Below are 26798 nucleotides of genomic sequence, written 5' to 3' on the forward strand. Positions count from 1 at the left end.
TTGTTGTATGTAAGGATAAAGTCCTTGGAAAAAGGCTGTCGTCCATCTGCACACCCACACAAACAATGCACAATGCAAACACACACACAAATACAGTCACTGGCATATAAATGTATACATGTTTACGTCAGGAGCAAGAGCAAAACCCATAAGCAGATGGATCAAATCACTGTGGCAACTTCAAAAAGATCTAGTTAATCCCTAAAAGAGTTTGTGACGGCCACTTGAGACCAGTAGCCAATAAGAGCTCGCCGTCTTTCACTGGAATATGAGCCTACCCTTCCTTATTGGCCAATAAAAACAAACATCTACAGAGAGTCACGTGTGACAGTGAGGCACTCCCTAACCACAGACTGAATCCAAAACCACAAATCACAAGATATAATGGATTCATTTGAACTGAAACCTCTGACAAGGCTACTACGCAAAGTCAGTTAGGTGAGCACCATACTATATTTATTATTAAGATAATTTACTGTGTCAGATTAAAGCATATCATGCACCCAACATCTAGGGCTCCACTAGCACATTGTAATTTTTTTTTTTTAATCAACATGAGTGATACTACTGAAAGTGTTCTTGGAGCACCTGCATTTCCTTTACAAAATGTTATCCCAAATTTTTAAATATTTTGCTTTGTAAATACATTTTGAAAATCATCTGTCATTTAGACCAGTGCCTTTAGTGTCATGGTTCAGACTCTGAATTGTGATATTAATCAGACTGGTCTGGTGACTGTCACTTAAACCTGATACAAACTGCAGAGGCTGTGGGGGACATTTTTCACATGGCTGGAGGCCCCACAACCCTGTCCCACAGAATACCCACAGTCACCACGGTCAGGATTAGATCATCAGCTGATCAAATACTCCATTTGTTACCATAACCCGGGCATTTCCATCCTAAAGTCTTAGTCCTCCTCATTTTCAGCTGCACACCTCTCTGTCTCCTCCCTAACATCTCCATCCCTCCTCCTTCAGTCTGTCCCTCTGTTTCTTTCCCTTTTTTTAACGAAAGCCTAAACATGTGCTGTTCTGTAGTGACCTGAATGAACCAACCCACATACATTTTTTTTTTTTTTACATCTTCATACTTTTTTCATCATTTTAATATCCTCTCCACAAAGTGATCTCATTTCCACAGTTGAACCACACTGCGCATAAAGCAGAAGGGTTTAACATTAAGGCAGACAAACACACAAACACAATGCAAGCAAACTCTAAAATGAATTCCTGAAAGTGTCTCTGAGTGTGATCAGAACCTAAAGAGAATACTGCCTCCTGAGCACAAGTCCTGAGGAAATCCATATGGTGTAGAAACATCTCATTAATGACTTGTCACTCTGTTCATTTAGACAGACTGGGTGATGGTGCAGTGAACAGGCTCAGTCCCAGTGAATAACTTTATAAAATATACTTTAAAACAGACTTTGAAAGCTACAAAAGAGATAGCACTTCCTATTTAGATACACATTTGAAAAAACGTAAACTTAAAAAAAAAAAAACACACACGGGGTAAGCTGATGCATAATGATATTCTGTGTTTGTCGTTATGACATCACAAACTGACCTCAGTGTATGCATTCCTGTTGTCAGGGGCAACCATATCATTGTTATTGTGAAGAACAATTGGTGATGTTACACACAGCCGAGTTTATGATAGTGCTACAGTGGTAATACAATTTATACAACCAGCAGTCTTGCACCAAACTACACACACACACACACACACACACACATTTCCAGCTGTGTCCTCCTTTTCAGCTGACATCTGTTTACTGACACCTCCTCTGTCTAAGCCTTACTCACCCATCAGCTCCCTCCTAAACCCTCCTCCCCTTTTTCTCTCCTTTTCTGCTCTCTACCTCTTCTCCATCTGCTATACTTCTCTTTCTCTTTTCCTGTAGTCTATCCATTACCTTCCATTCCTCTTTCTCTCTTCTATTCACCCTGTCTCTTCTCTTACTCTCTCAGTCTTCTTCTCCACCCTCTCTCATCCTCTATACCTGACAATGTGAAATACATACACTATCTCTCCTAGCTCTCTAGCTCATAACAAGCCTGGGACATAAAAAACTACACCATATTTAGACGTCAGAAACCTGATCCATCAATGTGCTCAAAGAACTGAATTTCCGACTTTATTATATATATACATAAATAACATGAAATTTGAACATTTAACTGCTTCTGATTCAGAATGCTCTAATTTTCTTTAAAAATGTTATTCCTTGCTATGTTTTTTTTCCGTGAACTGATTGCGTAAGTAATGAAAGGTGTTAGCCATTTTGGAATATTTCAGAAATTAACTGATCAAGATTTTTGACAATATATTGACTGATCAATCTCAAATAGGTCACCAAACCAGAACATGGGCTCCTTTCCTGGTAGAGTCTGAAAGCAAGCCACTGTAGCTAAATACCACACAGACATGATCCGAGTGTATATACAGCGAACCAGAGACTCTAGTTCCATTATGAGGTCACATACAGCAGGGCAACCAATCACAGAGGCCAACAAAAGGCCACACCTCCACATTTCTATAACAGCAATGATGAGCACTTCTGACAGGAAAGGAACGCAGTGAAAATCAGTTAAGGTGAATCCAGTGAAAAGTTTCCGGGTACGGTTATTCAGGGAGTGGGTACAGTGTGGTTCATTTCACAAACACGGCGAAGAGAAGCATGGTTGTCATTACAACTAAACCACGAAACCAATAACACACATTTAGATATATCATATGGTCATCATGGTTCCTTTAGTATCACACACACAATAAGCAGCAGAAGTGTGCAACAAACGGCAGTACAATATGCACGGGTCTGACGACTAGGTCTATGTACTCACAGCTGTCCCAGTATAGTCATTTTTTTATATATATGACGCAATGCACTGCAGCAATACGTGGCAAAGCATTTGCACACATGAATGATATGTTTGTGCTCCGATTTTCATGGTTCTCAACATATCAGATGTTGTACACAAAACACAGCCTTAAGGGTTTTCTTCTAATTTTTTTAACAAAGGATCAAAAATGGAACACACATTCTAGAATGTGATCGTGACTGAGCAGATGTTCTAGAATCAGGAGCAAAAAGGGGAAGGAAGCCATTCTAGTAGATCTGGATATTTTTTTTACGCAAGGTCAGCAACAATAATAACAGAGAATCCATAAAAACAAGCAGCTGAAGCTCCTGAGGTCCTTTATGCTGATCTAGTCCAGAGTGAATAGATACTGGCAATGTAAACAGATTTATAAGTGACCTGTCAGGAGGTAAAGCTAAATAATAAACATCAGGAAGTGTGCTGACAAGGCAATGGCACATATCCCAAGATAAGAAAACAGTTTATGGCAATGAGAGATATGTAATACAAAAGCTAAGGAGAACTGGAAACCAGTTCAGTACTGCTTTTCTATGGCAATGCATTCGACTGCAGTGCCAGACCAGACCTTACTGTCTGAGAAGTGAAAGGCCCATGAAAGTACCTTTGTTTTTTCCAGAACTGAGCAAAAACACATCCTGTCATACGTTTGGTTTATTGTTTATTGTTGAAGTGTGTGCAATGGCTTTGTTATTTGAAGTGTGTGCAGTGGTTTCAGTGAAAATTTAATGGCCCCATAAAACAGCTGTAAGATACAAAACAATATGATCTGCCACAAAAAATATGGTTTGGAAATGTCAGGAAACTACATCCAGTCTTGGACAAAAGTGTGTACATCCATGTGCACACATACACATGTACATAAGCTCCATCCATGTATGGTGGTGAGATGGTCTCTGCTTCACAACATTTCATCTTTGAATCTGCAGTTCCAGTTTCATAGTTCAGTCAGTGGAGTGTGAATAATCCTTTAGAGAAACACCCTCAGATCCTGAGTATGACAGTAACAATCTCAAGAAACCAAATAAAAGCTACTATCAACAATAACAATCCTTTTTGCTTTGTAAAGTGAAGTGAAGTGACGATAGCTGACTACAACTTTAACTCTAAATTCAGTTGTATTGTGTAACATATTGTGCAAGAAGGGCTGGAAATTCACATCCCCCAGAAAACCCTTTGTCAAAAACTCCACCATCCAACATCTAAAAACAAGGCAGTGTCATCGACAATCAAATTAGATAATGAGCTACACAGTTCACATGAATTATCAAATTATCCTATTTACACGCAAGGCTCAGTGGTAGAGAAAGTAGATGAGTTCACTGCTGACTCACTCTCAATAGGTTTTCTGATTTAGTTAATGAAAACTGTGATCATAAAAACCTGTGCAAGTGTTTGTTTGAACACTAAGACTGGGCCTCTCTGAATGAACAGGCTTTCAATTCCAGTTTAGTGAAGTTAAGTCGAGTATTAAGAAATTAAAAAACTACAGTTTGCAGACTACTGCCTACATTACGGTATGAAAAGACAAATGAGAGTTTGTGTAGTTGTATGATTAGGACAACACAGTTGGATTATGCTAACCTCTTGAGGAATTAGCTGGTTCAGATGATCAGGAGAACACAAACTCATTCTGAGATTGTTGGAAGATGGATAAGAACAGCTTGGTTGGGGGTGGGGCACATCTACCCGAACTAATGATAAGATCACTCAAACTGTGCAGTTAAATTCACTGCCTGGACTACAAAAAATGTGACAAGAATCACGAAATGGTGGCTGAGACTTTAGGGGGCGGAAATGACAAATCAATGTCTGATGTTTAATGTTTAAGTAAACAAAACAATTACATACATATTAGCACTGATGACCATTTAGTATTGTGGAACCACAAAGAACCGAAATCAATAATGCTGGCAACTTTTCTTAACATACATTCAAGATGCCAGTTCTTATTTAGGCTACCCTCACTTGACCTCTCTATTCGTCTATGTATGAACTGTCGGACATGCTAAATGCTTTGAATTTCGAAAATCAGACTTAAACTGACCCTCAGACATGAGGTATTCAATGCCACTGATACAAGGCTTCCACAAAACGCTCTTTCATTTTCGAAAATCGAAGGATTTCTAAAAATCATTTCGGTAAGCAGCATTGTAGTAGATATTACTGAATGTTCACAATAATTCGTTCACCACCGGATAGTTGCTGATAGTTGTTGAAAATACACCACTATCGAAATTAACTGATATTTTCAACGTGCAAGAAAAAAAGCGAAAGTATTTTTTACTTTTGTTTTCAGGTCTTAGACCAGACCACAGCGAAGGCTGACAGGTTGAAATTAAACCGACTAATCTGAGGTCCGCATCAAAGTAACATACTCAGCATCCATGTTGGTTTGTTAATGTTGACTGGCCGCCCAGCACCGTGGAGGGTGTACTGCATTTGGCTCAAAGCAGTGCCTAATCCAAGGACAGCAAGCATGCAAGCTAGGCTAGGCTCGCTGTCTAGTTGAAGGTTCGAAACCCCTCTACAAAGATTATAACTTGTTTCACAAGGTCGCTTCTTACCTTTTACTTAAGAACCGTAGACAGCGCCCCAAAAGATTCTATTGATCTGGTTCAAAAAGAAAGTATAGCTCAATATTCTCGCATCCCAAATAATAGCGCCGGAGTCCCTGGTTTACTAAGAGCGGATGTGTCCATAAAGTGCATTTGCAGTGAACAGCCCTTCCTCCCCCTCCTGATCTCACGCTGATCCTCGTACGCTGACGTATGATGGGCGTCGCAAGGAATACCGTTTGTGAAATGACGTAGACTCACAATATTCAATATAACTTCCATCCTTTATTGTTACACGGTGAAGAAAGAGCACATTTTAACTATCTCTACAAACCACAGTGGCATTTTTTGTAAATCTTTGTATTATTGGACCGATTACGTATTTTTAATCTCAGCATTATTTATTCTAGAGGTCAACACCCTGTTTTAGAGATGAAAAGACGTTGGGAAACGCGAATAACTGAGAACTTCGGGGATCATCGATGATTTGTTTAATTGTTTGTTGTATTTTTGGTATTCGAGAATGTGCTGACAAATGTGACATTTTCACCACAATGCCTCAAATAACAAAATACTCTCCTTACTTTTATACAACAGCAACAACAATCATCATCATCATCATCATCATCATCATCATCATCATCATCATCATCATGCTCCAGTTCACTAGGTGGCAGTACTACTCAGTGCTTCCATGGCCACAGAAGAAGGTATCGCGAGACTTAAATCCTGAAGCTTTGCTTTGCTTGGAACCTGCAGTTGAGACTAAGCAATACGCTTCAAGGTATATGTAAACATTAATTTACTTATTCCTGGAGAACAAACATTTCATTCTGATGCTGATCTAAACTGTCGACTATTGAATGTCGGGTTGTTGTTTCTTTGAGTTGTTTATGGTAGTGTAAGCGTTGTAGTAAAATTTAGGCCTCAATGTTATGATATTCTTGAGGGCCTGAGAGATTTCGAGCTTCCGGTTATCCGTAAACATAACTGTTACTGTCACAGAAAACCAAAAGCAGCATCACGCATCACAAACTATGCATGTCGAAAACCGTAGCCCCGTCTGTATAACACGTAACCAATTTTGGAACCGAAGCATATTGGTGTAAGGTTTACAATTGAAAGACTGATGTCATTTTAATGTTTAAAAACCTGTCGATGTAAAATTTGTAATATTTAGTAAACTGTAAACATCTGTATGGAAGTGCCCTTAAACATTTAATGCCTCAGCGATAATTCCATTATCTACACGCAAAAATATAAACTGTCATATGGTTACTAATAGGCCAGCTAATATTTAAATTTAAAAAGGGGGAAATATGAAGGACACATTCCACTTTTATTGACTGTCTGTTTGCTCAGGACTCTTCATGATGAGCTATGCTGACAAGCCAGAGGATATAACTCGAGAAGAGTGGATGGACAAGCTCAACAACGTCCACATACAGCGAGCTGACATGAACAGACTCATCATGAATTACCTGGTGACAGGTATGTTCAAAGACAAAAAATTATAAAACGGCAGAAAATTCCCTTTTATTCTGCTCTGTAGAAGCTTTCATGAGCCTCCTCAAGTCAGAACGCATTAGCCAATGAGTGCAGGGCACTTCAGCATGCATAAAGGTATGGACTGTAGTCCTTAGTGACACATTTATAGTTCCCTACTTCCCTCCTCATGTTAAAGCCTGGTTGGTCGAGGTGACTTGCGTAGACTTGCCCTGTTTTTTTTTTTTTTCTTCTCTTTGCATCTTTTAAGATAGATTCAGATTTACATACACTGTTGATGTAAGTGGGTTTTCATAAGAGTAACTGCATAAAAGAATGTAATACTAAAATTATTATTCTTTGGTAAGAGGGTTTTAAAGAGGCAGCAGAGAAGTTCCGGATGGAGTCTGGGATTGAGCCCAGTGTGGATCTGGACTCTCTGGATGAGAGGATAAAGATACGAGAGATGCTTCTAAAGGGGCAGGTACAGGAGGCCATTGCTCTGATAAACAGCCTGCATCCAGAACTACTGGACACAAACCGCTACCTTTACTTTCATCTGCAGGTAAAACATGTTTAAAACAAAAAGTGTCATTATTCTTTCATACTGACTGTTGACAGCCTTTTCAAATGAACACTATTGATTCTTATTTATCTATCTGGCTATCTATGTTTCAAGTGACCAACCTATATTGCGTGCTATATAACTATCTGTTTCAGTTGTGTGGAAACATCCATAATGCAGTTAAACTGAATCTGCCTTAAATTAACCAATTTAAGAGAGTTCTCAGAACTCAGGAATGACTTTTCAGTCTCCAGACATAACTCTGTCAGTTACCTCTGTCTCATACCTTATGCATCTGAAATATTCTCATCCACAACACTAACAAAATTAAAGGATTTAATGAACTGAACAATGTAGAATTGAGAGTCAGACACTGTATTTCCACCTTGATACGTCTTCATTGCAGCAGCAGCATCTTATCGAACTGATCCGTCTTCGGGAGACGGAAGCGGCGCTGGAGTTTGCTCAGACCCAGCTGGCGGAGCAGGGTGAGGAAAGCAGAGAGTGTTTGACCGAAATGGAGCGCACGCTTGCTCTGCTTGCCTTTGACAACCCAGAGGAGTCGCCATTTGGAGACCTGCTCAACATGATGCAGAGACAGAAGGTGAGGTCAGGATTATCACACACAGAAAGAGTTCATGATCCTACATCAGTGTGACCTGCAAAGACTGATTAGTCACTTATTCTGTCAATCAGAAGATATGGTGGCAGTGAGGGTTATGTTGTCATTTCCACTGGGAACAGAGTTATCTCAGTCTCAGTTCTAATGTATAATGTAATATTTTCATTTGGTTATTTGATTTTTATGTGACAGTGGCATGTCTCTAAAGAGCATCATGACATCAAACAAACTCAGAACATTTTATCAAACTCGTTAAGTAAAAATGTGTAGTGAGGGTAATTTAGTTAGTTAATGGGGCAGTTAAGTATCCATAAGCAGTATGAACATCACCCTCTTAGACCCATAAAAAGCACTTTTTGGCACTTGGAGTAATGGTTGATTTTTAACTTAGCAGGGTGAAGCTCTGACATGTAATGTTTTACTGGTGAGTTGATGGGGGGTTGAGCCACACACACATTACATTCATGATTAATATATTCATATTCTTGACTTATAGGTATGGAGTGAGGTCAACCAGGCAGTACTGGACTATGAAAACAGAGAGTCGACCCCCAAACTTGCCAAGCTGCTTAAACTGCTCCTTTGGGCTCAGAATGAACTGGACCAGAAGAAAGTCAAGTACCCCAAAATGACAGATCTCAGCAAAGGCACCATTGAGGACCCAAAGTAAAGAAACAAGAAAAAACAGTTGTGAAACAATGCTGTGGGGAAGAAAAAGGACTCTTTGGCTTTCCCCTCACTATTTATATTCAGTCAGTGACTGATCCATGATTATGTTTTCTGTTTATTTGTTTGTTGGTTTGTTGGATTTCAGAGACTTTATTGAATTTAAAAGGCTATGTTCACTGGAGTCATTTTAAGTTGAAGAAAAAATGACTTGTTGAATTTGAATGGCCAATAATGTACTTTTTTTTTTAATTCTGAAAAGTACTACATTGTTTTCTACCTTCTGCATTTGACTTAATAATTTGAATTCTTTGTGTACGTTCTGGTCTCTATTCACCAGGGTGTGTGAACAATACAATGAGTTCAATTTTCTTAATAAGCTCTCAAAGAATCTTATAAAACTCCCTTTTTGTCCATGGACTGGTTGACTCCAGGGGTTAAAGAAACTGCAGCTAACAATGACTGGATTGATTTTATGGAAGTGGAGTCCATTTAGTTCAATATGCTTGGCTTTTACAAGTAATCCACAAACTCTAAACTTTATTTGCAGTGCAAAGGATTGCACAGCCAGTCATTTTAGAAGAGTGTTAGGATGAGAACACCTTTCCTGTGAAAATGTATAAAGATGTGATTGCATTGCATTATAAGTTTTATTTTTTTTCTTCTTGCATTTCTTAACAATAATACTACAAGCAACAATAATGTGAACTGTTGAATATCCATAGTTTTTGTGGTGTTCAGTTTTGAAATCTTCCGTTTTACAGGTATGATATTAAAGAATTTTTGGAACGCTGTCTCTTTTCCCTGCTTTATTTCAAAATATTGCTGATGTGTCGTTATATTTTGTTGGTTCAGTTTATTATATTATGTACTTGCTTAAATAACTAGATTACTTTGGATCACATAAAATTAAACGCAGGCTAGATTAGTTTCAGAGTGCTAGTAATCAAATACAGAAGAGCGAAACGAATTGGTACAAATTTTAATGCATGATTTTGAACTCCTCGAGCATCCGGTACATGTGAGGTATCGCATCGTCCCATGCATGTTGGCTAGAATTACGAACCCCGCGCGCTAGCGTGTGGCTCTGCAGTAGGATGAAGGTTGGGGGTGACAGCAGCACACGCAGCGACCTGCTTCGTTCATCATAACCTGGACATTCACCTATCCTTACCTTTGATGTAAAATATTCACCACTTGATATTGCTTTGTTTCATTATGTACCACAGGAATTTGTTGATGTTACCAGTTCATGATTATTATTCTGTTGTTTGCAAATTGTGATATTGTCTCATGAGCAAAGTGTGTTATGTCATATCAAAAGACCTTTTCTTATAGCTCGTAACATCTTTGAAGGTTTACGAGGATATATGCAGGATTTTTTTCATAAACAATTTGATATCCATTGCGTTTGCTCTGGAAAGCGGCTGAGTCACATCTGTATACTACTTCCTGGTTTAACCTAACGTTGGCAAGGAGAACTGCGTTACTGAAAGAGAGAGAGTGAGAGAGAGAGAAAACTGACACGTGGATTAACATCAGTTCGACAGTCTGGGGAAAGCAGGAATTTGTCGTCTAGCGAACTAGCGCTGTGGGTCTCGCATCCAATGCCTTTTACCACATTTTAGACCAGCATAAAAATAATTTAGCGATCGGGAAGAGATGCTGCTTCGATATAATCGTGATCAAATCGCTGTTCTGTCACTGTTTTGGTTTTGTTACGCATCTATCAACTGAGTTTAGTTTAACGCTGGGTAACTGGAGTACAGGCGGTCTCAAAACAAAATACTTCTCGTTGAATGGCAATTCTACAAAAACATGGCAAGAACTCTAGTCCAGATTTGGGAAGTCTCAAAGAGAAGCCCGGAGAGACAGCAGGGTTTCAGAAGAAATGGACCGAGTCAAATCCGAATTGGCCAAGGTGAGTAACACTTTACTGTTACCTACAGGAATGTCAGTCTGGAAACTTTTTTTCGGATGTGAAGTTGATAGCCACTCAAAGAGACACAAAAGATAGAACTGAAGTATTATACGCTTCATTTGAGGTTATATAGTAGTCCTGCGCTTTGCAAATCTGGATGGGAAAAAAACGAACTCTCATATTGCCAGGCTTTCTTCTGACTTTAACGTGACATCGTGCCATATTAAATTAACGTATTTCTCACGTTGGAATTTACATTTTATCCTTATTTTGACACTGTATCTTCTGACACTGTTATGCTTAGTAAGTAGTTATCTGAAGTCGCTAAAGCCGATATCAACATGATTAACACTACAAACTTGGAGAGTGTTCAGTTGGCACAGAACTAACCTCAGCTGGAAGTCAGCTCTCCTGATCAGAATGTCAGCTGATTAATCTTGGTCCCCTTGAATGTCTGTTTTAGCCAGACGATAATTAAAACATAAATTCTTCGAAACTCAAGAGATCTCTGGCCTTGGACGTTCTAAGAATTTAGCAATCTCTGACTTTATGAATTGACTGGATAAATGACACAAATGCCGTAGGAATGTCACCTGGTGGTTAGTTAGCTAACAGGCTAAGTACATGTACATTTTCTGTAGATCCAATTTATTGCATTGTGAAATGTCAAGAACTGATGTTTGGCGCTTTAATTCAGTAGTTGTGAACTGACACAGAATGACATTAGCTTCTTAAGTGAGTCTTGCGAGCCCAATTTCTTTGAAAAACTCGCCTTGTTGTTATGTTTAGTCACATTCCCAATAGTCTGTATGATGATGTTAGATGAAATTTAGACCCATTTCATTATATGAGTCTTAGACTTGTCCACATAAGTCACATACAGTCATCTATTCAAAATGTGACTTGGGGAGTTTAGCAAGTATGCTCACATTGTGAATGACATTTAAGCGTTCAAGTATGTGCATTCTCATTTGTGACACAGGCAGAGGCGAGGTGACACACATTTGTGACACACTACCTCTGGTCATATCATAGCAGACACACACACACACACACACACATTCTTAAAGTCTTGTCTCCAGGCCATACGCACAGATAGCAATACGTGTATATGTAGAAGTACACAGGGATATGTATACTTACAGTGTTTTTCTCACTCTCTCAAAGGGTGTTGAGTTACAGACTTTAAGTTCACAAGCTTTTCACGAGATTTGCATGTCAGTGTTCAATGATACTGAATAACGATTGTATTTAATGGTCATGACAATGAGTCATTCTTTGCCTCTGTCTCTCTCTACTCTTCATTACCTTATATTCCCTCCCTAGACCATTAGCACGGATATGGACGGTGGTGTTGTTATTGGGCACATGTCTACTGTACTGTGCCCGCGTTGCCATGCCGATCTGTGCAGTCTCCATGGCTGAACAGTTCAAATGGTCCAAGAGGGAGTCGGGCATGGTTCTGGGCAGCTTCTTCTGGGGCTACTGTTTCACTCAGGTCATGGGAGGTTATGTCAGCGACAGGTGAGTGCCTCAGCTATCATAGTCACATCACAGGGTCAGTCACAGACTGAGTTGTGAGCACAAAATCCGATAATCTGCTGGATCAACAAGATTTCATCATTTTTGAATATTCTGTCAGTTTGGAAAAGCAATGTTTTGAATTGAAACGAAACTTTTAGAAAAGGCATCAGTTATGAAGTCGTTCAACTTTAGATTGTGGGTAATGTCAGCATAAGCCGGCTGAATAAACCTTTTGAGTCGTCCATTAGTTATGTTCTTTAACAAATCAGTGGGTGTATGTCATGAACTGAATTGAATACCAATCAGTCTCATAGGCTGCATGGTTGAAACTGTGGCAGACTGACCCTGCAAGCGCTGTGCTTACTTGCAAGCGTACGTTTACGCCTGCGAGAGCTGAAAAACCCACATATGACTGTGGTTAGCCCACACTCTTTGCATTAAAGTGAATAGTGTTTTTTTTTTTTTTTTCAGTACGGTCACCAAGAGACAGTGGTCTTGAATCAGAGGTTTATGATGCGTTACTAGTTCCCTAGCAAATGCAGCAGTTCCCTAGTTCCCTAGCAGAAAAAACCAAACATGTCTGATTGTGGCCATAGGTTAATACGGTTGTATTAAATTAACATAAAGGTGTTCTGAGGTGTTTGTTCAACATTTTCGTAGTTTGAGTTTAGCTGTGTTTTAGAGATGTCATTAGCTTTAAGTGCTTACTGTAGATAGATGTGTTATCCAGATGAATTGAGAACTGAGAATCGAGTTGTTAAAACAAACCAGGAAATGCTAGCGTGTGCCATCTTTGCTGAAACGTCAGCTGTGTTCACGTACACTCTTAAGAGGCAAACTTTCTACCTCTTAATGGTGTAGCAAGCTTTTTGTAAGATGTACTGTTCTTTTCAGTTTGATTTTCAATCTTTTCAATCAAATTTTTAATGAGCAAACTGAAAGTAGGAACTGGGTCGAAACTGTGTCTCTGTCAGCCCAGTTCTCTATTGCACCTGCATCTGTCAAACACTACATTGCAGCATAAGCATATATATGTATTCTTTCCTTTTGTCGTTAAAATGTCATGGGCAGGAGCAGTGACAGTAGCTGTGCTGCTTACATCAGTAGTCAGAGAGAAGATAAGGAGCAGACAAGCAGTAACCTCAAGTTGAGTAAAACTCTGGATGAAAGTAGCTGAAGAGAGGAAACTGAAATGTGTGTCGCTAGTGTTCCAAGTGATTTATGTGGTCCCTCCTTATATAGTAACATCCTGTTCAGAATGGGTGTGGTGGCTCTTCTCGAGAAAAACGTCGGCTGTTGACTGCTTTTTTTTTTTTTTGCATGTTTAGTATATTAATTATGCTTAAAAAGGGTGTGTCTGTGTTTTTGTTGGTTTCGGGACAAGTTTCATGCACTGTTTTGCTTTGGTGTTTTCTGTCTGTCTTTTATGAAAATGCAGAGTGATGTGTACCAGTGACAGCCAATCAGGTATGTGAGCAGTGCCATTACAGGAAAAAAGGGACTGTTCAAAAAATGGTCTGAAAGAGACCAGTGTACAAAATGAAGTCTGAAAAACCCCAATCTTTCTTCTAAAATGTAAAAATATCTGGAGGGATTTGAAACATGTTTGAGTGTTTTTTTAAACATCTATTTGTTCACATTGCCAATAACTATGTGAACTGTTTTTTCACTAGCTGCACGATGAGTGTAGTTGGTCTTTTACACTGCTCCTGAAAAAAACACCTTACACCTTACATCTTATTTGCTGGCTTAGATTTCCCCTTGTGAAATATTAGGGTTCACTCAGGTGGTTAGAAGACTACCTCAACTAGCTTAATTGTTCATTTGTTGCTCTGATACTATGAAACTTTTTAGTTTAAAAGGGAGTTGTATAATCTACAGAAAGGCCAAAAAAAGAAGGCCAAAACGGTTACGCAACAGAAATGTAATGTTCTCATTGATTTAACAATTGAGATCAGTGCCAGGAGAAACAGTGCAGCAAAGTGACTTGAATGCTGATGTGGAGGGGAAATATGCCTATATACATAGTCAGCTGTATGGCCTGTATAATGTGTGTGTGTTTATGAGGTAAGAATGGAACCCTTCACCTCGGGTTCTGAAGGGTCAGAGGAGAGCTGCAGGCCAGATTAGAGACCATGTTAAACACAAATATGTAAGCCTTTTGAAAGTTCATTTTCACCTAACGAATCTCATTCGTATATCACAAGTCTTTGTATGACTTATAACTAGAACTTTCATCACGACGTGTGATTTGCAACACATTGTCCCTGGTATCACTGTACTGTATTTGGAGTCATAGACATCTCAGAAGTTTTTGTTTGTGCCATGTTTTGTTGAAGAGTTTTTCCCTATCAGTCTCTTTGGGATGTAAATGGAGACTGACTAGTCTTTTGCCCACTGGGTTTGTTCCCCATATACAGAGCACTGGCTCTGAATTTTTCCTAGTTATGCGTTTTAAAACATGTATTTAGTTGTTTCTTTTTCTATATTTCTGTGTATCGTATCATATAATGTTTGCTGTTCTCTGTTTTTAGCCGTCAGACCGTTACTGATGTGGTGTTTAACTCTTGTTGTCAGGGTGGGGGGAGAGAAAGTTCTCCTGTTGTCTGCGGCCGCCTGGGGGGCCATGACTGCCTTCACACCTGTCCTCGCCCGCTTCTGCTCACAGCCACTCGTTTCCATGACGCTCTCACGCTTTCTCATGGGACTGCTGCAAGGTGAGAGGGGTGAAGGGGTTTTGGGATGGAAGCTTGAATGGGAATCTCAAGGTTATTTCATCACCTTGTGCTGTTTGATCTAATGAAAAGCTCTGACTTTGGTGTAATATCTGTAAAGTGTTGGTCCTCTCTGCTGTTTAGACCCATCACAGTAAAAGAGGAAAGGCTGAAGATTATTTGTAAGACAAGTGTTTTGTTCATTTTCAGCATACTGCAAGGTGTGTTTGGGTCCGTTGTGAATGTGTATGTGTGTGTGTGTGTTTTGTGACACAAATGTCATGTATCATATGGATTGTATCTTACAGTAAACCTTGATAAGAGGTTTGTCAGTTAACACATTACAAACACTTCCCTATCTGTAAACGGAAACGAATGCTAGACAAACCCTGTGATTTGAATGCAGAGAATGATAGTAAAGCTCTATTGAAACATTTAAAGTTTAACCAATATTGACATAAGAGAGCCTCTAGGAAATAGAGACATATTTGCCAACGACACGATTAAAAGGATATGGTTGTCTCTGGTAAGGAAAGGCTGAATTGATGAAGTCCTGTGTATGAGTACAGAGCAGTGAGGGGTTAGAGAGGACATGAGGTGTAGTGCTTTGCAGTGTGATGGTGGAAGTTGTTGGTGTATAAATGCTTTAAAGGCTGAGAAAAGGACTAGCCCCTGTACATGGAGGAGAGACAAACAGTCTCTCTTGTTTTGAGTATAGCTGTTTTATTCATACAGTGTTTTGTAACTTTGTGTTAAGTAACTGTGTTAAGTTGAGAAACTGCTTTCAGTTATTCACTTAGAAAAGATTGCATCCAGATTTCATCCTAATTGTTGAATATGCTTCAGCTATTATGTAATTGTTTCTCTCTCTCTCTCTCTTTCTCTCTCTCTCTCTCTTTCTCTGTCTGTCTTCTCTGAGGAGACCATTCTTTCTGGGGGTAGATTAATTGTCTTCACTCTACTGTGCTGTTGGCTTACTGCAGGAGTGTGGCCACTGTACCCTGCAGTCATATCTATTGACAAGCCCTTGTATTCATGTAACTGTAATCTTTTTAATCCAGCTGTAAAACAGGACATCAAAACACCTACGTTGATTTTGTAGCACTACCCACATAGAACACTCATAATTATCTGCTATGTTTTTACTGTTTTGGGAAACAACTTTTTTTTTTTTTTTTACCCCCATAGAGTTTCTTTACCCTCTGTTACCATTCTTAAACTGACAGAAATGCAGAAATGCAGCACTTTTTTTTCCAACTCTGTGAGTCAGTTGTGTGTCTAATGCACAAAAATGAGATTTATTTATTTATTTATTCGTTGATCGGTTGTAACTGTGATTTATGTATGCCCAAGAAGTTTACACAACACTGTCCTGTTTTTTTTAGAAAATAAGGAAACTTTGTATGTTTCATTATTGCATTTCTTGTGATTATTATTATTTTTTTTTTTTTACTTCTCTTTCTATAGTGAATGACTATATTTCCATTTGTTGGGCTTAATTTGATGTTTTCTTTCATTTGTTCTGTGTTTCTTTGTGTTGTTCCACTGTGTAGAGCCGTGCCCTGTTTCGCAATAAATAAATTATAAATAAAGTCATTTTTTATTTTTTCTCCCATTAATGTTGCATGTGTTTGTGTGTTGTACAGGAGTACACTACCCCTCTTTGGCCAGTCTGTGCTCTCAGAAGGTGGTGGAAAGTGAGAGAGGGTTTCTCATGAGTACCGTGGGAAGTGGCTCCTATCTGGGGTGAGAGTCTGACCGGCTCTGTTGTTATGTTTCTAAATATACATGTGCGACTGATTTCACAAAGTGAACTGAAGATAGCGCGTAATTCACTGCCATTTTTAAATAATAACATCAAAAACAAGAACTACTATGTATTTGCTTGTTTGTCTGTTATCCAACTGTTAACAGTTAAGCCAATTGTTAACTGTTATCCGACCTTTGTTTGGTTTATAAATGAAAACACTTCCAGTATCTGGAACTGATAAGAGTTTTGATTACAGTCCTGGTTTTGTAGCTTTAGCCAGGACTTTTTTTTTTTTTAACCTGTTGAGTTTAAGAGGATATTGCTATGTAAACTAATGACTGGCCTTGTAGGACACTGGTGATTGGAGGGGCAGGCTCTCTCATGCTGGATCTGTATGGATGGGAGAGTGTGTTCTATGTGTCTGGACTCCTCTCTGTACTTTGGGCTTACTGCATGTGGAAATACCTGCTCAAAGGAGAGGGTAACTAGGCAACCACCACTCTTAACTGTTACTCACATAGAGAACTGCACTGTGTTAATGTATGTTGTTAAAAATCATTATAATATAGCAAGTTTGTTCAGTCAAACACTCTTGTCCCTGACTGGCTCAAGAGTGCACATACCTTTTTGATAGGTAACAGTCAACCTCCATAACAGGAGGGTTTTAGGGCTCTAGAACTGAAGTTATAATATAGACTCAGTTATGAATTTTATAAAGAGTAGTCATATTCTGTTTTATCTTATTCATTAATTTCTAATGAATTGAATCTTGTTTGTCTCAAGATTACGAATAGGCATTAGGATGGTGTTTAATTATACACCTGAGATTTCAGCTCACAAATGATTGCTGACATTCTTGGCAGAAAGTATGTTTTTATATACGTGCATGTGTGTGTGTGTGTGTCTGTAGGACCCATTATCACACTGGAGTCACTGGGAAGTGGGGGAACCCAGTCCAAACTGTCCAAGAGACACTGGCTGCGTCTCTTCAAACAGCCTGCAGTTTGGTATGATAAAAAGTGTGTGTGTGTGTGTGTGTGTTTGTGTGTTGCACATGCACTATTAAAGCTGTGAGTGGAAACAAGCCTGAAAGCAGCAGTTTTGTGAGCTAACCGTCCTCTCTCAGCTTTGAGTGTGTGTGTGTGTTTTTTGTTGTGTGTTTGCATTATTTTTGAAACCTTGAGTACATTAAATGCCTGATACTTTTCACTTTCACTCAAGTATAATATTTGAATACTTTTACCACCCCTGTATAGGTGTCATTTGACTTCTCACATTATTTCAGAATAAAGTATTAGCAATTTATATTCAGAATAAATAGAAATCCTAAAATCAGCCTTTTAAAATGGTTTGCAGGCCCTTTTCTCATTTAAAACTGCTTTCTTAAAGAAGTCTTTGTGTCTGTGTCTGTGTTTATCTGTTTATGTGTGTGTGTGCGCGCGCGCGCTTGTGTATCCTGTCTACCCTGGTCTTGTCAATCACCAGCGCTGTCATCATCACTCACCTCTGCACAGCAAGCACCTTCTTCACACTGTTGTCATGGCTACCAACATTCTTCAAGGACACCTTCCCAGAGGCAAAGGTAATCACACATTTGTTCTCTTTGAAGAGAAGAAAGGATGTTCTGTTAGTAAATTGCCTATAGAGGGCGCAGTAGCACCACTCTATCACAGAACAACATATTTCTTTCCTTATTATCCTATAGCAGAACTCTGGAGTAATATAAACTTTCTCTGTACATAAGAGATACTGTATGAAAACTTTCTTGGTTTTGTGTTGGTTCTGTGTTTGTATGTCTGTGTGTATTGGTGTCTGCACGTATCTGTTGTCTGTGTGTGTGTGTGTGTGTGTGTGTGTGTGTGTGTGTGTGTGTGGTGTTCATCCAGGGCTGGGTGTTTAATGTGATCCCGTGGTTCGTGGCCATTCCCTCCTCTCTTTTCAGCGGCTGTCTCTCCGATCACCTCATTAGTCAAGGTACATACTTCTGTTCTCCCTATCCTTATCCCTCGTTCTCTTTGTCATCCATCTGGTCCCTCTCTTTTGGGCCCTGCTCTGTCTGATGTGCTGTAGAGAACAGAGGCAGGGCTGCCTGGCTGAGTCTCTGATTTTTAAAGCCTGATTAAAGACTGTTATGGGGTTTTAATGGATGGTCAGTCAATGGATGGCAGTGCTTGTTTTGCCACTCAGCCATTTAACCAGTGTTACTGTCTATCTTGAGTTTTACCACCTCATAAATGTCAGGTTTGTGGGTCTGTAAATGCCCAGCAAATGTGTAAAAGAAAAATGTCGGTCGTATTTTACTCTTTCAGCTTCTTGTTCTCACACTCCCTTTTTTGTACCTTTCTCTCCCTCTCTCTCTCTCTCTCTCTCTCTTTCTCTCTCTCTCTCTCTCTCTCTTTCCCGCTCCCTCAGGGTTTGACACCGCTGGCGTGAGGAAACTCATGCAGGTAGGCTTGTATTGCCAGCACAGGTGATTTTACTAGAGGCCAAAGTTGATGTGAAGTTAATCTCCTGTCTCTCTGGCTTTCTCTTGTCAGTTCTTCTCTATGGGTGTGTCCAGTTTGTTTACTCTGCTCCTGTGTGGGACCAGTACCTTCCCTGCAGCTGTGGCCTTTGTGTCTGCCACCATGGGCCTGACCACATTCAGTCATAGGTGTGTGAATTTAAAAACACATTAGAGAACAGTTACACCCTTTCATTCCTTATTTCTCTCTCTTGCTCATTGTTGAGTGCATTGTTGTTTGCTGGCTTGTCAAAATGACAGTGCCACTCCATCTCCAGGTATTGATATGTAAAATGTCAGTATGCCAAAACTAAATTAAAAGCAATTAAAGATTGGTGACAGTAACAACTGGCCAGTGCAGCTGTTATAAATTGTAACAGAATGGTCATTTTTATGATGTTGTATTAATCTCTGGGTGTCTTTGTGTGTGCGCAGTGGTGTGTCAGTGAATGTTCAGGATTTGGCTCCATCCTGTGCCGGTGCTCTGTTTGGTGTGTATGATCCTCTCTCTGACGCTCAAAGCTTTTGTTCAACAGGCAGCACTCATAATATTACGCTCCTCATGAGGTGTTCTGAGGAGGTTATGTGAAGAGAGAAATTCATTTGAAATTCATTTATGAAATTTGAAATGTTGTCCATTTATGGTTATACCTGATGTTTTGTTGTGTAAGAAGAGCTGAATTGTCATAGCAGTTTTAATGGTCTTTTATCAGTTATGTTTGTATGATGTTTTTTTTTCTCCCTCCATTGGAGAGTTACCACTGTAACATATTTGTGTTTGGGTTTGTGTAGGTGTGATGAACACCTGTGGTGCGTTTACAGGTAAGTGTAACAAAAATGGCTTATTCACTAACGTGCTTTTCCAGAAAGTATTCATTTACCTTGCATTTTCTGTGTAGGTGTGTATACAGACGGAATATTCAAATAACCTCATGACTGTGATTCTGAAGAACTGAAACATCAGTTGTTGCCTGAGCCTGTCTACCTGTCTCGTTACATGTTTGTTGAATGTGTAATTTTATAGTGAAGGGTGTGTGGAGTGTTTAGCCTCATGTGTATCTTCCCGTTTTGTCCTGCAGGGGTCATCATGGTTTATTTCTCGGGGTATTTGATCGAGGCCACGGGCTCATGGGCTTCCGTCTTTGCCCTCATCTCTGTAGTGAATCTCTTGGGTCTGGCTATGTTCCTGGTGTTTGCTGAAGCTCGCAGAGTAGACATTGATGGCATGAAGGCCCGGTACCATAATATCCACATCTAAGACTGGCCCAGAAAACTGGACCAGAACCCCACGCGTACACAAACTTACACATACTCCTGGGACACTGTTTAGAGCTACAGGAATGCCAACTCAACAGACAAGAGGGAGTGTTTGTGTGTGTGTGTGTGTGTGTGTGTGTGTGTGTGTGAGAGAGAGAGAGAAAGAGCTTCATTATTTCCAATGCTTTAATGCAGTTTGTAATTTAGGAGATCTCGTGGTCACCATTACCAAGGGTTCTGACAAGTTCAGACTCATACCCAGACTTGCCTTTATTTGCTGCTGGTGTTTAGAAACCAGATTCTAATATTTCATTTTGCCATTTTTAGGCATTTTCACTGTTTTTATTTTACTTTCAGTGCTCGCAAACAAACTATGCACAGAGTAATCATGTGAGTGATTGGATTAAGTCAAAGTCAAAGTGGATCGAGTTCTAGGAGTGAGAGAGAAGATGAGGGATCACATGTCTGGTCAGTGTGCGATGATACTCCATATGATCAGGAAGCCCTCAGTTGGCCCACAATATCACCACTCAATAACTGGTGCCACCACTAGGTATTCCAGTTTAAGAGAAGTCACACATTAGTTATATGTCATAGACTTCTCTTAAGACACCGCCTGTCACTGTGTCACAAGTCACGTCGTATTCAAAGCTCTATCAAAACTGATAGGTCAAGTCAACTTTAAGGGGATTACATAAATGTTACATTAAGTAGCTGTGATTTTGAAGTAAACAGATTTCTGAATTGTCTGGGAGAACATGTGGAATGGTTTCGAGCATACCACCTCTAGTACCTGACCTGTCAATATCATCCTGATTGGCTTTGAGTCTGCGGCCTGTTTCAAATGGCTTTACAACAGCATCCCAGAGATTTTTCCCATATATTATTAAATGTGGCTGTTTAAATACCAAAGGCTTGTAAAGGATTATGTTTGTCTTTAAGGTTTTTATTTTTGCCATGCACTGTGTAAAAATATCCTGATTAGAGTCATTATCTGGAAAGTTAATATAATTGTAGTTACGCGGTATATATATCCGTTTGTCAGGTCCAGAATCCTGTTGTGAGATTCTGCAGTACATTTAGAGTGAAATCAGTCACTTTCAGGAGGAGTTTCTGAGTTGCTTAGAAGACTTGAAATTGACAGTGGATGTCTACAGTCAGAATGAAAGGGGACTGAGTGTTTTATAAACTCAATCATAAACTGAACTGAATCATAATCAGTCAGGCCTTCCTCATAAGCTAGGGAATAAAATTAGCATTCCATTTGACAGGCACTCCCTTAGTGGAACTTGCTCAAGGTTCACTGATAACTTGTAGGCAAATTCTGTCCTTCAGACTCCTATATAGCCAGGCAGAGAGCTAGCACACGGGGTTGTTTTTTTTTTACATTTTATCTGTACTTTCTGTTGTGGAACATTTGGCTTCCGTTCATTGACCAAGGAGAATTAACCAGGTGCAGAATAACCTCCTAAAGTCTCAAGCACTTAAACTGACATCGTACCAATAAAAAAATGTCCCTGTTTACAGTTTTGGGGTAGATGGTAAACTCTGCATAAATCTGTGTGCTTGAACCCAGTGAAGACAAGCCCTTAGTGTCTTAGACAGGTAGACTTCTGTGTGGATGCACACTGACTGAAATGTGACCTGAATGTAGATCTGAAGAAAAGCTTTATCCTATTTAGAAAGACATTGTTTGACCAAACCTTTCTGTTGCTATTAAATCTATTTATTGGTTCTCTTAGAGTTAATAGTATCATTACTTACTGACCTTATTTATCATATATAGAAGAAAAACAGATACTGTTTGATTGATGAGAATGTTCTATTTAAAGATATTAGAGGTACAGAAACAACAAACAAAATTCTTTGCTTTTTTTTCCACTGAATATGAAATTCTGTGATTACCAAGTCTTATGTCTACTGTCACTGTCCTCCAAACCCTAAGACAGTTGTTTCGTTACGTGAAGTCCTCTGGTTTTTTTTCTGTTGATACTGTGGGAACACGCTGGCATGAAATAACTACTCGAAAACTTTGAGCTGAATGCAGTGAATGATTTGTATAAATGTTTGATGCAGATGTCCAAGTGTAAGTAATGGTTCATAAGAGCCATTCTATGAGATTTTTCAAGCTTGTTTAGCTTGCTGATATGTCTCACAGTCCTTTGCATTCCTCTCAGTGCTTATGCATTTTTGTTATTCTTCTGCTTATCCTCCATTGTGTAGCCAAATGGCAAAGGTCACGGTGTCTTAGGTAGAGGTCGATTGGAACAGGTGTCTGTCCTTGATTTCACTCTTTCAAAAAGCTCAACAAGACACTTGAATTACCATTAGAATACTGTGTTACGGGGGGGAAAAAATGTAAAACTCAGTGTTTTATCTATTTACTGTATACCACACAACATATTTTCACTAAGACTTTGAAAGGTTTTTTTTTTCCTTTGTTGTTGTTCCTTTTATAAGTAGTTCATTTGTAATTGTTTGTGCTGTGTGTATGGGCATATGAATGAATATATAATAATTTTTATGTTAATAATAAATAATAAATTTAGAGTTTAGATCACCTAGGTTGCACACATAAAGTTATGTATGCGCAATGACAACAACCATCTGTATGATGACCAGACTTCCACAGAGTGAGCTGTTATCTTTTAGCATTACAGCCCTGACTCATACAGACACACACACACACACAAGATATTTACCTTTCAGATCTGATTCTCGGGTACTCAAACTGTTTTTATGTCATTATATGTAATTAGTCCATTGCCATATCAGATGCCGCAACCTTTCAGACTTCCTGCAATACAGCTAGGGGTGGGACTATTGAAGAGGATGATTTTCCAAGATTCAGTAATGCACTACATGTCGAGCCAAAGATTTGACCGATTCTAATGAAGCTGAACACTGTTCCCATGTTAAAGTTTCTCTGCCTCTTCAGTAGCATTCATCTGATTGTTTAGACTGCAGTGCTGACTGTCTTTCTTTCTTTCTTTCTTTTTTAAAGAAAGCATTGTATGATATGTTCAGTGGGAAGAAAGGAAAAATAATATTGTAAAATGTTAAAGTTATAAATGCAGTATTCTTTTGCTTCGAAAACATTGTATTTGTAAGCGTATTTTTTTGAACTTTCAATAAAAACTCTATTTTATCGACTGAATCCTGTGTTATCAAAGAAACCTTGATATAAAGTGTATATTGGAATAGTTCAATAGCATAATTTGCACTAACAGATGTTACCTGCAGCTGTAATAACTTATATAACAAAGCTAAATGCGTGTAGATTACCAGACTAAATATAAAGAATATTGAATGTATTTATAGGGGTTTAAATGAGAGAATAGTTATTGGCTATGAGTTACAAACAAATGTCATCATGTCTTGAGGTATTGATATATCACTCCATCATGTCTTAGTGGATTTAAAAGTTAGTCTTGTGTCTCATATGATGCTATGACTCATTGAGACATTATTCCCACACCTTTAATAATGAGTGGTTGATGTGTTATGGCGCTGTTAAAACACCACCATCCATTACCATGACCTAAAGTGCCAGCCATATAAAAAACACAGCTACTGAATCATCCAGGCTGTACAAAGCCAGTAAAATAGTCCTGCTATTAAATGACTGCTCAAAGTAAGTGGTGCACTGAAAGACTGAAGGAGCTAATGGTAAGTGAAAACTTGACATGAGACAACTCTTGTAGTGGTTAGTGATGGTCAATGGTTGTGATTTAGTGCCCTTCTTTGTACTTACCACAGGGGGGCAGCAGAGTGCAAGTAATTGTAGTTCAACAATGAGTCACTGTCCACTGAGCACTTATTTTACTGCCTCTTATCAAACTCTTAAGAGTGGCCACCCACCATTTAGAGACAGACGTGTCACCGAAAATATCTGCCCAGTTGTACATCTGTGTGTGTGTGTTTGCTCAGAAAATCTTAAATGTCACAGGATGTTTTTTACAGAGTCTCTTGAATGGCACCTCCTCCTACAAGCACCTTCTTGCCCATCTCTATATTTATATGTCCGGCAGTTTGATTCTATCATTACCTGTCATAAGAACGACTCCACCCACCTCTCTCTCTCTCTCTCTCTCTCTCTCTCTCACACACACACACACACCAAGTCCAACTTGTCTACCAAATCCAAATGTCCCAAGTTTTTCATACTCTCACTGCCATGCATGGCACTTTTGAATGGCTTGATCTGTTATTCAGGACACTCACTCACTTTCAGCAAGACTCTCACACTTACAATGCAATTATCAAGGTCATAGTCACAAATCTCCCTTACTCTTGTGCTGTTCAGCCTAACAACAGTGACATCGCAGGCCATGACAACATGCGGTTGTGTATCAGTCTAATAGATTATAAAACCTTATCATGAACAAACTGGTCAAAAGGCTGTAAGCTTAATGTATTATCCTGTTTTATTGTTATGACTGCAGATCCCCTGTATTTCCCTATCTGTGGATCTGTGTGTGGATGTCCCCTGTTTTCCCTCCACAGAGGTGCCCAGATATCCTGATTTCTGGGTAAGTGTGTTTGTATGAGGTGGCACCATATGGCAGGAAGCTGTGTGCCACGTTGGTGAGCTGGCAGTACCCGCACATGTTTGCCAATGGCGAGGCGTCAGTCATTTCTCTCAAGGGACTGGATCAGGTTACCATAGAGACAAGCGGCGATGCCCACTGCTGAGGGATTTTGGGGTGGGGTTAGATCAAGACCTTGCAGCAGAAAGCTCAGGCCAAAGCCAGAGGATTGACATGACGATAATGTCTTCACCAGAAGTGAACAAGGGAGGACATAGTGAGAAACAAGTCATTACAACATTATTCACTGGCAGAGAACAGAGAGAGAGAGAGAGACAGAGAGAGGACCAATGAAAAGTTATTAGTGCATTTGTGCAGTGACTCCCCCTTGCCCCCAGTGATTTATGTCAAAAAAACTCTAAATATTAGGATAATTTAGCAAAAATACAAGTAAGTTGCATACTGGGCATTATTACCTATGTATTCATTAATATGAGATATGAAATTATGTTGGATTTGTGGCTGCTTGTCAACATGTCAACAAGATACCAATCATAATATAAGCCGAAGCATACAATACCATCAACTGTTGTCTGATATGACAATGGAATGCTGCATATCTGATGTTCTTCAACACACACACACACACTGTTAATAATAAATATATTATCCTAAGATAGCACAGGAGAATGATAATCTGATAAATACAAAAATGTGTAATCGTGTATGAGAGAGAGAGAGAGAGAGAAAGAGAGAAGGGGTTAATGTGTCCACTCTCCAAATCAGCACGTCTATGCAGCGGCCAGTTTCTCTCTCCACTCCACCTCTTCTTATATTTTTCTTTTTTATCCATTGTTCCTACGTACTCGTGCGGGTCCGTATATCTCCGTCTTTCTCCTGAGAAAATATAACAGCGGTTTTCTGAGGAAAAAAAATATTCCTAAGGCAGTTTGAATCAGCTTGCGTTAAAGTCCGGGATGGCTGACTGACAGGTGACAATATCCAGATCTCTGTTGATGGGTGTCAGTGTGTGAGTGTGTGTCCCACATCTCTGCAGCAGTTCAGACATTTGAAACTCATTTTGTCAGCGCCCAAGCACACTTTACATAGGATGCTAGCAAAAGTCTCTCAATTCAAAATCTCTCCGTTTACACTTCACGAACACTACAGTTCAGAAGGTCCGTGTGCATGTTCAAGCTGTAAATTCTTCCCTTGTATTTTCTGTCTTGTTATGATATTGGATTTGACCAGGTGATTAAGTAATCAGAATTCAGGGCTATAGCCCAAACGGGTCTGATTTATATGGTCTGAAGATAAACTTGGGATATTCAGGCATCATCAACAGACTATAGGCAAAAACCTCTTTCAAATCAATCAAACATGACAATAATGTGGAAAAAAAATGGATTACATGTTCATACATACGAAAGCATTTGAAAAGCTTTAACCAGAGTGAAGCACTTTGTTCCAGTGAGTCAGTTGCAGTGGTGACATAGGGGTAATTTTTCAGCGGGATGCTTAAATATCTATACGATAGCAAAGAGAGTTTAATTAGAGAGGCCTCTATCGTCTCGGCGGTTTTTTCACGAACGAGATGTGGTTCGGTTAAGAGCGCTGTCAGAATGAGCGGCGGATGCGCGTGAATGAAATAGCCTCGTTAATTAGTAATTAACATCAAGCTAATGACAATGTCACCGTGTCGCCGTCTCAACCAATGTCCTTTTCCCCTAATGTCGGAGCCTCCCCTGCGTAGCCTAATCATGATGTGCATGCTAATTTGCCATAGTAAATTACACGCAAGACTGGGAGCCCTTTCAATCAA

The 26798-nt window shown here is 39.4% G+C and overlaps 2 protein-coding genes across 2 annotated transcripts; both read left to right on the plus strand.

Moving 5' to 3' along the window:
• Positions 1 to 6191: 6191 nt before the first annotated feature.
• gid8b (GID complex subunit 8 homolog b (S. cerevisiae)) lies at positions 6192 to 9567 on the plus strand. Its single transcript, XM_030769097.1, has 5 exons — positions 6192 to 6224; positions 6803 to 6931; positions 7294 to 7490; positions 7897 to 8094; positions 8609 to 9567. Exons 2-5 carry the CDS (start codon positions 6811 to 6813, stop codon positions 8780 to 8782), a joined length of 690 nt encoding a protein of 229 aa, XP_030624957.1. The 5' UTR covers positions 6192 to 6224; positions 6803 to 6810; the 3' UTR covers positions 8783 to 9567.
• Positions 9568 to 10339: 772 nt separating this feature from the next.
• On the plus strand, positions 10340 to 20566 carry slc17a9b (solute carrier family 17 member 9b). The gene is made up of 13 exons (XM_030769182.1): positions 10340 to 10699; positions 12026 to 12223; positions 14801 to 14940; positions 16584 to 16683; positions 17038 to 17168; positions 17598 to 17694; positions 18173 to 18269; positions 18574 to 18661; positions 19100 to 19134; positions 19225 to 19340; positions 19626 to 19681; positions 19983 to 20012; positions 20270 to 20566. Exons 1-13 carry the CDS (start codon positions 10578 to 10580, stop codon positions 20446 to 20448), a joined length of 1389 nt encoding a protein of 462 aa, XP_030625042.1. The 5' UTR covers positions 10340 to 10577; the 3' UTR covers positions 20449 to 20566.
• Positions 20567 to 26798: the final 6232 nt, after the last annotated feature.

Source organism: Chanos chanos, chromosome 3 (assembly GCF_902362185.1).
Source record: "Chanos chanos chromosome 3, fChaCha1.1, whole genome shotgun sequence".
Classification (NCBI taxonomy): domain Eukaryota; kingdom Metazoa; phylum Chordata; class Actinopteri; order Gonorynchiformes; family Chanidae; genus Chanos; species Chanos chanos.